Genomic DNA, 12,507 nt, shown 5'->3' on the forward strand with positions numbered 1-12,507 from the left:
ATTCCTAAAATACGCATTGACATCTCTTAACAAACAAGGGTATGAATAAATACAGTAATTTGATAAAAGAGATCCTTTAACCAACCTAAATCAGAATGAATGCCACACTATATTTATATAAGTTTTATGCGGACTACATGTGGAAAGTATATTTTAGCCATATGCTTATCATTATCTTTTATGGGATGACATTAGTGTGGTCCATGTATGGACATATTGCTTATACCACGGAAACCACACTAATTAAGAACAGGCGCTGCACTAAATTTGTGCGTGAAAGTTTTGGGTGGTAAACATATGTCAGCCATATGAGATTAGTGCAGTCTGTGTGTAGCTATAATGCTTATACCACTAAAAATACAATATAAAAGAAAAATCGCCACACTATATTCTTAAAGAAAAGTTTCACATGGGCTACGTGTGGGAAAAAGTTTAATGTATTGTTTTTATATGAATACTTATTCTAATTCGAATGCATAATAATTATATTACAGATAAAAAACTTAAATAGCAAATTAATATATTTTTTCTTTTATTTATAATTTTATTTACATATGCATATATACATAAAACTTTTAATAAAATCTCCAACTTATTGATTTTGTACAGTGGTGTATTCAATCACCACCATAATCTGATGAATTATGTAATAAAATGGCCGTTGCCATTTTAACCACTTTAGTTAGCATTTTTAATATATCTTCGAACAATAGTTTGAACAAATTTCATGTGAAATCTAAGTTTAAATAGAATTGGAAATAAAGCCTGATAATAATAGAAGTGTGCATAAAAATTCGCTTATTTTAGAAACTTTTTCACAATATTTTATGTTTCTTTCTTGCATATATTGATCTATTACATTGTCTATTTTTCTTCATTTAATGAAACTTTGATATTCACAAATTTCCGTAAATATTTATGTAAAATAATAACTCTCATGATATTTTTTACAAAACCCGTTTAAACAGACAAACACAAATTACCATAAAATATTAAAGTTGTAAACCACGTGATGTCACGGATGTTTCTGGCAATATGAAATGTGGTAAAGATTTAAAATGCAGCAAAAATATGTGTTTTTTATGTATGGTTCATTTGATTGCCGCCTCTACGTATTTATTTAAATATTATACCACGATATGATGCAAAATTACGAGAACGGCATTATGTGTTACGCATGTGGGTGCATGTGAACTACGTTACGCATGTGGGTGGCAACTTGATCATTGTATTATATATCAATCATAAACAAGATTATGATTTCACACATTTACTCTATTTGTAAACACTAGGGCTTTAAGTGAGTACATATACCTTTCTTGTAGAAAGTTTCAATGACTTTTTTATATTGTTGTTATGTCCAATATTATTATGTTGTCATTGTTTAAAAGTTAAACAATAATATTATATTATTGGTTAAAAATCAAACAGCAATATTCTGTTTATTGTTAAAAGTAGTAATATAAATGACTTATACAATTTCAAAGAAGAATACTTTTTGGGGGTTAGCACACCAAAATATTTAGGTCTTAATGCCAAAACATCCCATAAACTCCGTTATAAGGGTTGATTATTTGTACCAGTAGGTGTCTGATTCAAGTGGTTTTAAAATCCTGCATTACCATCCGTTTGAGATTTTTACTCATTTAAGCATTTTTTTTCCACTGGTATGGTTAGTTTTTGTGAAGAATAAGATATAAACCGTTTATTTTTGAATAAAACTTTAGAAGATAATAATTACCAGGGAGTGTCTGATTTAGAGACCTTTCTAGGGGATTACCTAATTGTATAATAAAGTTATTTTCCACCATGCTTACGCTAATGCAAATAGGGCCGTCCCGAAAAGGTCCCTCATGGGGGTAGGAGGGGTTGGTGTGTGTTTTTTGCTAACTAGAGACACTAAAAATAAAAAATATTAAAAAAAAAGATCCTCAATATTTGATATTTGACAAATATACTTCAAAACTTGCTAACTCAAATGCATTTATAACAGCTTGGGGGAGGGGGGAAGGTAAGACACCCCATACACCTTCTGTTCAGGTCAATCATAAATGTAAACGTATCATAAACGTAATAATATTAAAAAAAGATTTTAACTGTCATTTATTTGCCTGTGAATTACAGAGTGGTTTTAGCGTTGGCTTCCCTAACTTTTTTTTTAACATTAGAATTCCAATTTTTTTTAATGTAATATTTCGTCCATACACACTAAAAAAAAAAGGTAGAAATGTCTACCTTAGAGTAGGATATGTGATATACCCTTAGTAAGGTATAATTTTCTACCTTTTAGGGTGAAAATTATATTAAAAACAATTTTTTCTCATACGATTTTCTTACTTAAAGGTATAATTTTCTACCTTATAAGGTAGAAAATTATACCTTACTAAGGGTATATCACATATCCTACCTTAACTAAAAATTTCTACCTTTAATTTTTAGTGTGTAATTCGACAAATATTCATGTGATCAAAAAAAAAAAAGTAAATTTCTTTTTAAACTACCAGATATTTTGCCATTAAAATTTTTTTAAAGAAGTATTATATTAAATGTTATTGAGCAATTTTACATTTCCAGCAAAATAAAATGAACTATATATATTTAATTACTTTCCTTCAAACAAAAAATTTATATTTGTAAATATTTCACTTATCAGTATGATTGTCTAGCAAAGTAGAAAACACAAACTATACTGAAGTAACGTCTGTTCACAAAAAATCCGGACTGATTTCAAATGTACACAAATTGTTCTAAATTTCGAATTTTCGATTCGAAATTTTTAAATTTAATCGGTCAACAACAGCAGTTTCAATTTGTGGCAAAATTGAGTTTAAATAATTAATTCAAATAAACATGGAGCATCTAAAATAGAACGATGTTAGAAATGTGATTGGAAATTTTTATAAACAAAACATAAACAGTGGAAAGAAATTTACAGTGGATCATTTTAAGAAAATGGGAATCGCTAAATCTACAATTTATGACATAATTAAAAGGTCTGAAAATAATTTGCCAATGAATAGAAAAATCGGTTGCGGCAAAAAACCTTTTAAAATTACACCAGAAAAGAGAGAGTCCATGATTGCAAGAGCAGAAGAGAGAATCGGGATTTCGCAAAGAAAATTGGCACCAAAATATAAGATAAGCGTTTTATACGTAAATAGATTATTAAGTATGCATGGACTAAAGTATACCAAAAGAAAAAATGCACCAAAAACAACAGAAAAGCAAGATTATTAAACAAAAGAAAAACTTATTAAAACTTTCAAAAACTTTTTTCAAGCCATCAAATGAGTTTGAAATCATCATGGACGATGAATCTTATTTCTGTGTAAATGGTGCAAATTGTTCACAAAACTCTGGCTACTATACAAAGGATAGTTCTCAAACTGATCCTAACATTAAATTCAACTTCAAAAAAAAGTTTGACGAGAAAGCTCTCGTTTGGATTGCAATCAGTCGTTTTGGTCATTCATCGCCTTATTTTGCTGTAAAAAACTGTGCACTGGATGCAAAAACTTATTCTAAAGAATGTATTACAAAAAGACTTCTTCCATTTATAAATTCCAAGCATCAAAACATGAAAATTTTATTTTGGCCTGACGGAGCGAGATGTCATTATGCAAAACACACATTAGAAACTTACAACACTTTAGGTATTAACTTTGTCGACGCTAAAGATAACCCCCCAAATGTACCTCAGTTAAGGCCAATTGAAAATTTTTGGGCACATTTAAAAGCAAAAGTTTATGGAAATGGATTTACTGCGAAAAATCTTGACCACCTTAAGAATAGAATTCGATTAAAGTTGAAAGAGTTTGATTCAGACTACTTTTTCAACCTAATGGATTCAGTCAAAACTAAAGTTCGAAAAGTCGCTGATTTAGGACCACTTTCGGTTATAAAATAGTTAACAATTTCCAGTCACTCATTTTAGTTAAAATTTTTGTCAAAAATCGATTAATTTTGTATTCAATTAAGAACAATTTTTCATTCCGGATTTTTTGTGAACAGACGTTATGTGGTTGGGGTTCCAGTCTGGTCGTAGGTATTATTTTGTTAAAAAATTCGTAGCTCCTTCATCAAAATGGAAAATCTGAAGTATATATTTTCCATTTCTAACGTTCCTCCAAAGTGAATACAACCTAAATATAGAGTTATTAAACGTTGTTCCAACGTTGGTGTGCCACTTGTTTAATAAACTGTTTTTACACTGAAAAATTATTCAATATTTTTAAAATGTTTGGTCTAAATATCTAAACAAAAAAAAGATTAATCAGAAAAGCATTTAACATGTAATAAAAAACTTCTTAGAACTTTTTCATATTCTTTTTAATATTGGTAGTTTTTATGGGTTGGGGTACCCTTATAAGACTCCAACACATAATGATTAGCAATAGATTGAAAGGAATAAATTATTTAAAATGGTTAAACATAATAGATATAATTATTTATTACCAACAAAAAAAAAATAGTTGGGGACAACCCCCTAGGAAAGATCATCAATTAGTTAATATCATTTGAAATTTTATCTAAAAAAATGTTTTACACATCAGGGCCGACAACGCGGTATTGAAGTGGTAAGAGGAGGGGGGCACAATGATCAATTTGTAAAAACAGTCCTCCCTATCTAGATTTTTCTTTAAAAAAAACCGGGGATAAGTGCCTCCCGGCTCAACCGGTGTCGTCGGCTCTGCATATCATTTAAACTACATGAAAAAAATGTTTAAAATTAGTAAAAATTTTTGTAACTTAAAAATCTCTCAGTAATTGTAATATAGGATTTTAAAACCACTTGAAACCGACTACTGGTATATTACCACCTCTTAAAAGCTTTTTTGAGATAACTATGTTTAGTAACATAATGCAGCCAAGATATTTATAATGTTTAGTAAAATAATGCAGCCTAGATATATTAATATTTAGTAGAATTATTGCTTCGGTACTGAAAAAACCTTAATCTTAAGTTTAGCATTGTCGTTATTGATTCGCTAACTGTGAAATTCTTAATATAAATATGAAACAGAATCCTAGATATAAATATAAACAGACTCATAAATACTTAAATATTATTATATTATAATATATTCATATAAAGCAATTGGAAATTACAAACATTAATAACTAAGAATAAAATTCTAACTTGGTTTAGTGACACTTTCAGATGAAGCTATTTTGTTGGAGCCGTGAAACTCTCCATTCATTTTTGTAAGTCAAACTAATCATTTATTTATTTTTTTTAAACTAAAACATAATATTGAAAACATTTAGTTCGTTTACAAATGCATTATAAAACTTTTTTTTAAGGATATGTTTTTTTTAATTCAAAGAAATGGTTTTTTCTTAATTCAAGGATATTGCGTTATTTTAAGTAATTAATCTATTTAAGTTGCTTAGCAAAATGCTTTTATGAAAGCTATAGAGGCTGCTGCGTAATTAAGTGCGAAACGAACATTCATTTAAAAAATTGATTTAATTTTTGTAATTGTTTTGTTCCACTAATATGCGTGGAGTGATGATACTGGTTGTTTTGTTCTTATTAAAAAGAGATTAAATTAATTTGCTTAACGCTACCAATATTTTTTAACTTGTAACAACAACAACTTGTAACTTCAAACCTAATCCAAACTTCAAAAATATCTGAAAATACAAGACGTCTTTAATCTTTTTTTTTTTTTTCATATGTAACTTTTTTTGAATTTTTTCACATGTTTGCCAGAGTTTTTCTTCTTTTTTATTCCTCTCGAGTTTTCGAAATAACTCGCTAAGATTTAAACAAGACATGATTACAGCCCCAAGAAATAAAAGTACCTTAAAGTTAGGTAAAATTAAAACTATATATATATATATTTGTGTGTGTGTGTGTGTGTGTGTGTGTGTTTGTGTGTGTGTGTGTGTGTGTGTGTGTGTGTGTGTGTGTATATATATATATATGTATTTATATGTATATACAGGGTGCGTAAAAAGTTCCCGCACTCGGTATTTACGACGTAAAAACGCGTAGAACTATCATAATGTGCTAAAAGTTTAAACATTTATTCTTGATAATATACTAAACAACAGAAGCAAGTCAGATCTCAAAAAGTCCTCCTTTCGCCTTGATACACGCCCTGAGGCGCTTGGGGAATGCTTCAACCGCGGCGGACACCATATCATCGTCAAGAGTGGCCCATTCTTTATCGAGTGCTTGCCGTAGAGAGTTCAAATTTGGATGAAGAACAGCTCCAATCTTGGCCTTCATAATTCCCCAAATGGATTAGTCGATGGGATTAAGATCCGGGCTGTTTGGAGGCCACTCTTCTCGTGCGATGAAACCCGGAAAATTGGCTTTGCACCAATCCTGGACGACCGGAGCTTTGTGGGCTGGGGCGAAATCCTGTAGAAACGTCCAAAACCGCTGTTCGAAGTGTGAGTTGGTCCAAGTTAATACCTTTGTCGTCAAAATATCATCCAGGTAGTTTTGAGCTCTGATTTTCACTCCTTGATCGACAAAAACCAATGACATCTTGCCGTCTCCTGTAATCGCTCCGAAAACCATCACTGCTTGGAGGTGAGCTGTCTTTGAAGCAATTCGACCTTTCTGGTTTGCTTCTTGAAAGTTTCCAGCGATTATCCGGTAATTCTGATGGTTCACGAACTGCTCGACAGTGAAGAGACACTCGTCCGTGAAAAGAATCGTCGAGGCGTTCGCCGGCTTCTTGAATCGCTTGAGAAGCTCCTTGCAACGGGCCAAACGAGTGGCTTTCATCCGAACAGTAAGTCCGTGAGCTTTTCGAATTTTTTACGGGTATTTTCCGAGCTTTTTGTGGACGATTTGCCGAACTGAACCTTCCGAAATCCCTTCATCCTTGGCCATTTGTCTCATCGATTGTTTTGGGTTGTACCAAATCTTGTCGCGGATTTTTTTGACGATTTTACCCAAAGTTGCAGTTTTTGGTCTTCCAGAACGTCGACGATCATCAATGGAACCAGTTTCTTCAAGTCACTTTAAGCAATCGTAAACCGTACGCCGCGGAACATTCAGAAGACGAGCGATCTCCGATGTTTTCTTTTTCTCTTTAGCTAGCCTCTCGATTGCCAGCCGTAAATCTCTTGATTTCGTCATGGAACCTAAAAACTTCAATATTAAAACATTTTCAAAGATTAGAGAAGAGCATAAATAATGCAGAAAAATAAACGGTATGCTTTAAATTAGGTGAAATAACGTCGTTGCCAGAGGAGTGCGGCAACTTTTTACGCATCCTGTATATTGTGTAGTTTTTATTTTGTGAAATTATTGATCATATAAAGTTTAACCCCTTAATTTGAGGGGTTACAAATTTTATAAAGCGATAATTTTTAAACGATAAGAGATTATTTTATAAAATTTATAAACTATTGATGATTGTAAATTTAATTGAGAACAATAAAAAAATATTTTATCAACTTGTTACTCTCATGTGGGGCAAATGTTGCAAACAAATTTAGGACTATTTTGATTCTAGACTGCAATCATCGCAGTTCTTAGCAAAGCATCCTTATTTTACATAAGTACAAACATATTAATGTTTAGAGTTTGTTATATGTCTGGAAGTTAGTCAATTCAAACATCAAAGAATGCTGGACCCACCTCTGTATTTATATAAATTTACAACATGGAAAAAATAAACATAATAATAAAATTTTGTTTATTAATCGTATTAAAAATTCATAATGGATATGAAGTTTATTTCCGAAATGCTTTTTGGTTTAGTTTATTCATGGTCAATAAAATTTACAAACTGTTGACAAAGAGGGCCAAACCCGGCCTCTCTGTTTTGAAAATACAGTCTTTTAATTTCAGCTAAAGTGAAGATGCCGGAGCAGAGAAAGTTCGTGTTTGAAATTGTTCAAATTCTTTGCGTCCACCGCATTTCGGGTTGAAGAATTCTATAATCTTACAACATGGTTGGTGAGGAAGTTGTTTCTTTCTGCGCAGTTTCGAACGAGTTGTGCTTTTTTTGTTTAGTTTGTCCACGCTAACTTGTTAAAATTGCTCATGATTTTATATTGCTTGATAAGGTGTCCTTTTTCTCTTTGTTCATTTAATGTTGTCAGGTTAAGGCTTGATAGTCTCTGAGTATACGGAAGGTGTTTTAAGGTGGTAATATAAATCTTTAGTTAAAAACACTGACCAAACGATCCTTGTACTATTCTAGGTGTGGGCGAACGTACAAAATATACAGTGTGCGCCATAATGCAGAACTTTGACGTCGAAAAGCCTTCTTGAGTCTACCAAGAATTTGGTTGCTAGCTAATACAGCCGCACAGATTATTTTTTTTACTTTTAGATTGCTAGCCATAAAAACGCCTAGGTATTGTTCAGATGACGTGCATGATAGCTGGCGTAGTTGGCCTACCAAGTAATTCATTGTATAAATTGCACTTAATTTTTCATTGTTGCTGCGCCCAGTGTGCATGACTTTGCACTTTTCAACATTAAATGACATGAGCTGTATGTGCAGCCACTTCACCGCTTTGTTAATGTTGGCTTGGAGTTTTATATTTTCATGGTTTGATTCTATAACTCCAATTATTTTACAATAATCTGCATACATATTAAAGTGATGTTGTATTTAGTCTGGAAAATCGTTAACATAGATAAGGGAAAAGAGAGGGCATAGAACAAATCCATATGGCACACCACTAGAGACTGCTTTCCTCGTATTTATTGTTACCAATGGTTACGCGTTGTAGGCGGTTGGTTAGCCAGCTCTTGATCTATTTGTGCAAATTGTCGGACACTTAAGATTTCAGCTTAGGTAGCAGAGGACGGTGCGGAACTTTGTTGAATGCTTTAGCAAAATCTATGAGTATAATATCGGTTGGGTAACCTTTTCGGCCAGCTTTAGTCAGGATGTTGCAATTTTTGAATAGGTTTGTGAAGCAACCTTTTCCATTTTGGAGCCCGTATTGAGCAGAGCTGATGAGTTTATTTTTGTTCAAGTGGTCAGCAATGTATTTATGTACAAGGCTTTCCACTACCTTGCAAGAGACAAAAGTGCGTGAGATAGGTCGATAGTTCGAGGGGTTCAACTTGCAGCCTTTTTTGAAGATAGGAGTAATTTCAGCTTTCTTCCATTGAGACGGTATTTTGCCAACTTTAAGCGATTCAGAGAACATAATACTTAGTGGGATAGCAAAGCCTGCAGCACAGTATTTTAGGACGCGTCGATGAATGCCGGCAATGCCCATTGATTTTGTTTTGTTCAAGTCCGAAAGTTTTTTTTTGACAGATTAGTATGATACGAGTGTGGTTGATTGGTTGATGCTTGTGGAATGATTGTTGAATGTTAGAACTGGCCCTAGCCTAATAGGCCATATTTTGTGCTTGTTAGTGTAAGGAGTAGTCGTTGACGGGACGTGTAATAAGTTTGCTTCGTTGTATTTGTCAATAGATATTTGATATTATTTGGAAATTTTACAGCCTTCAAGAGCCAAATAACAGTCGAATGTTTCGATATGCGTATAGATTGAGTTGTAGTCGGCTTTGCTCCTGATGAGACATTTCTTATAGAGGTTAGAGGAATCGGTTATTTCGGGTTCTCTAGTTTTTAGGTCGGAGAGAGCTGTATTTGCCTCAATAAGACATTATGCCTGACCTTTGGCTGTGTTACCGAGAGGACTAGCTTTTTTTATGTCGATTAATCTCCTGGTTTGTTGATCAGGATTAAGTCAAGAGTATTTTTGGAGGTTCCCCACGAGTAGTGCAATAGATTAAAAAAGTTATAAGCTGGGTTACATAGGATACACAGTGTTGCTGAAATTGAAGTTGCCATACGCAAGTACGGTTAAGCTGCCATTGAATTGCATTTGTCAGAGGCAGGGCTTATTGAACTTATTATTTCATTGGGCGTTGATGAAGTTATGAGAAAGGTAGAGACACTCTGTTAGAATTGATTTGTCATAAAATTTTAATTTAATTCAGACTTGCTCGATGGTGGTGCAGTTGAGTTGGTCATTTTTTGTGAAAGAAAAATCGAAGCTTTTCTTTGTGTTGATGGCCACTCCTCCTCTTTCATTGCTGTTTTTATTGAACTGTTGGTACCCGGTTATTTTTGTGTCGGATGTGTTGGTGAGCCAAGTTTTAGTAATAAAAATTATGTGTGATTAGTAAAGTATCTATTGAGATAATTTTGGCTCTTAGTTCATCGATTTTTTTATCATTAAGTGAGCAAGGGTTATTGGCCCAGAATATGAGTTGCATTGGCTTCGCTTTTGGTTGTGTTGGTTGTTGTAATTTTGGTTTTTGGCTTATCGGAAGAGATTTTTGGCTTATTGATGTCGCCGTACGTTGTCTATTGTGGTTATTTGATGTTGAGTTTGTCGACCATTTACTATTTGTTGAGATGGGTATAAGAGTGTACTGGGTTTTGAAGGATGGTATGCATTTAAGTGCTTGGTTGTTTATTGGTGTGGTTAATTGGAGACGTTGGTTGATTAGTGGCTATATGGTTTTGGTAATTGCTTTGATCTTGTTGCCTCGCATAACAAACAATGTTGTTGATTTTGCTGGTAGAGATGCGTTTTATTTTTTGCATTCAGTGCGTAGTTGTCATGCTAAGTTCTTTTCGACTGCCGTTACGTCAGGGTTGAAAAAAAGTGTAATATAGTTGACTTGGTTTGCTGGGACTCGGAAGAACAAGCTGGACAGTTTCAGTACACGGTTGTAGTCGCTTTCGTTAGGAAGCACGATGACTTACGATCCCGTTTTGTTTTGGTTTTCCGCAGATTCGCAAGGTGTAAACCTTTATTAATCATAACGAAGTTTTCTTTTTTACAACAGCTTCAAATCTGAAAACTATTGCGAGCGACAAGATAAGAACAAAAAAGACTCTATTAAAATCAAAAACATTGCAACTGAATAAGATACCGCGTATAAAAAGTTGTCTCTTGGAGCTGATTGCCGCGATATTCTTAAATCTAAACAATTTATCGAAGTGATTGTTATGACTAAACTTGAAGTAGCTTAGAAAAAAAAAGCAAAAGAGATTATCAGCAAAATGAATGACAATAGTGAAATACTGAAAATAAAAAGTAAAGTTAGGGAAGTTAAAGATCGATCTCGAAAAAAAACTTAAAAATCAATGGGTTAAAAGTGAGCCAAAAAGAAATTCGGAATGTCAGTAATTAACGGTGCAGAAACTTGTTGAGGATTTTGAAAATATTTGTATATATTTTTAAAATACACTTGTTTTAAAAATATATAAAAACTGAAAGTACACACAGAACTGGATTTAAAGAAACAAAAAAGTTATTTAACTATAAAAATAAAGTAGAAAAATGTTTTTTTTTTATAATAGATATCAAAAAGTTTAAAAGGAAAAAATATCAACATAAACTGAAACTACACATATAAAAAAAGAGCTTCAAGAATAACTGAAAAAGCAATGAGAACGACGTAAATTTTTTAAAATATCACACGATAAGCTTATTATTCGTGACTGGAATTAGAAGGAAAAGTAAATAGTGTTTTTTTTTTCTTTTTTTTTAACTACTTTTGTTTAAATTCTCATATTAAAAAGGAAACTAATTTATTATCTAAATGTAATGCCAAAATCATAACTATAAAGTTATAAAATTATAAATGATAATGATATAAATGTGGTTATATCTTTTCTTATAAAAAATAATAGACTTTTAAAAAACCACTCTAATTAAAATATTCAGAATGAAGATATAAGCTTGTTTTATGGTGATGCAAATCTTTTAAACCTTCATGCTAACATAAATGCAAATACACTGTCCATCCTACATCTAAATATTAGGAGCATGCAATAACATTTGGAGAAGTTTAAAGAACTTTTATTTATTGTTAAAGTAAGTTTTTAAATTATATATCTAACAGTAACTAAAACTGTAACTAAAACTGTTTAGATTAAGAAATCAAAAATAGTTCTAACTTTCAACTTATTGATTATAAAGTAGGGCAGGTCGATTATTAACTTTTTTTTAGATTTTAACGTTCGACATGTTGAGATAGGTGCAAACTAACATAATAAAAAGTAAAAACAAAAAATAAAGGTTGTTTTGATAGCCATTTTTTGAGGAAATAAAATTTAGTTTTACTATAAAAGCTGATATGAGGGGGTTAATAAAAAAAAATAAAAACAGTAGTTAATTATAGAAGCTAATGCATCAAAACAAGTTTCAATTTTTTTTTATATTTCTTATCAAAAAAACAACAACAACAAAAAAGCAAGCTTCAATGAAAAAGTTTTATTTGTTGTTAAAATACAACCTATTCAGATCACAACGTATTCATCATACTTTTGACAATATGAACCCTTTGAAGAAAAATTAGGTCTCTTTTGACGACTTAATTTTTTTGAAATGATATGCCCTGCTTCAATTCCATACACTCTATGGCAAGCTTCAGATGTCATTTTCACAGCTCTCTCGACACTTTGATGGCAGAACCGGTAGCTCAAACTTCGTTCCATTTAGTAATGATTCTTATAAATGCTGAGATGATATGTGTTCAGTGAGAGC

At 32.1% G+C, this 12,507-nt stretch overlaps 1 protein-coding gene across 2 annotated transcripts in view; it reads right to left on the reverse strand.

Moving 5' to 3' along the window:
- LOC100202365 (polyamine-transporting ATPase 13A3) overlaps nucleotides 1-5,342 on the reverse strand; it is a 28,985-nt gene extending 23,643 nt beyond the window's left edge. Inside the window, exon 1 of one of the 2 annotated variants that reach the window (XM_065793620.1) lies at nucleotides 5,141-5,342. In XM_065793620.1, the coding sequence (XP_065649692.1) occupies nucleotides 5,141-5,201 (61 nt within the window). In that variant the 5' untranslated portion in view covers nucleotides 5,202-5,342. The remainder of the gene's footprint in view (nucleotides 1-5,140) is intronic. The other variant, XM_065793621.1, reaches the window with a different exon arrangement.
- Between the last annotated feature and the right edge of the window lie 7,165 nt (nucleotides 5,343-12,507).

This window comes from Hydra vulgaris, chromosome 03, assembly GCF_038396675.1.
Source record: "Hydra vulgaris chromosome 03, alternate assembly HydraT2T_AEP".
In the NCBI taxonomy this organism is placed as follows: Eukaryota; Metazoa; Cnidaria; class Hydrozoa; order Anthoathecata; family Hydridae; genus Hydra; species Hydra vulgaris.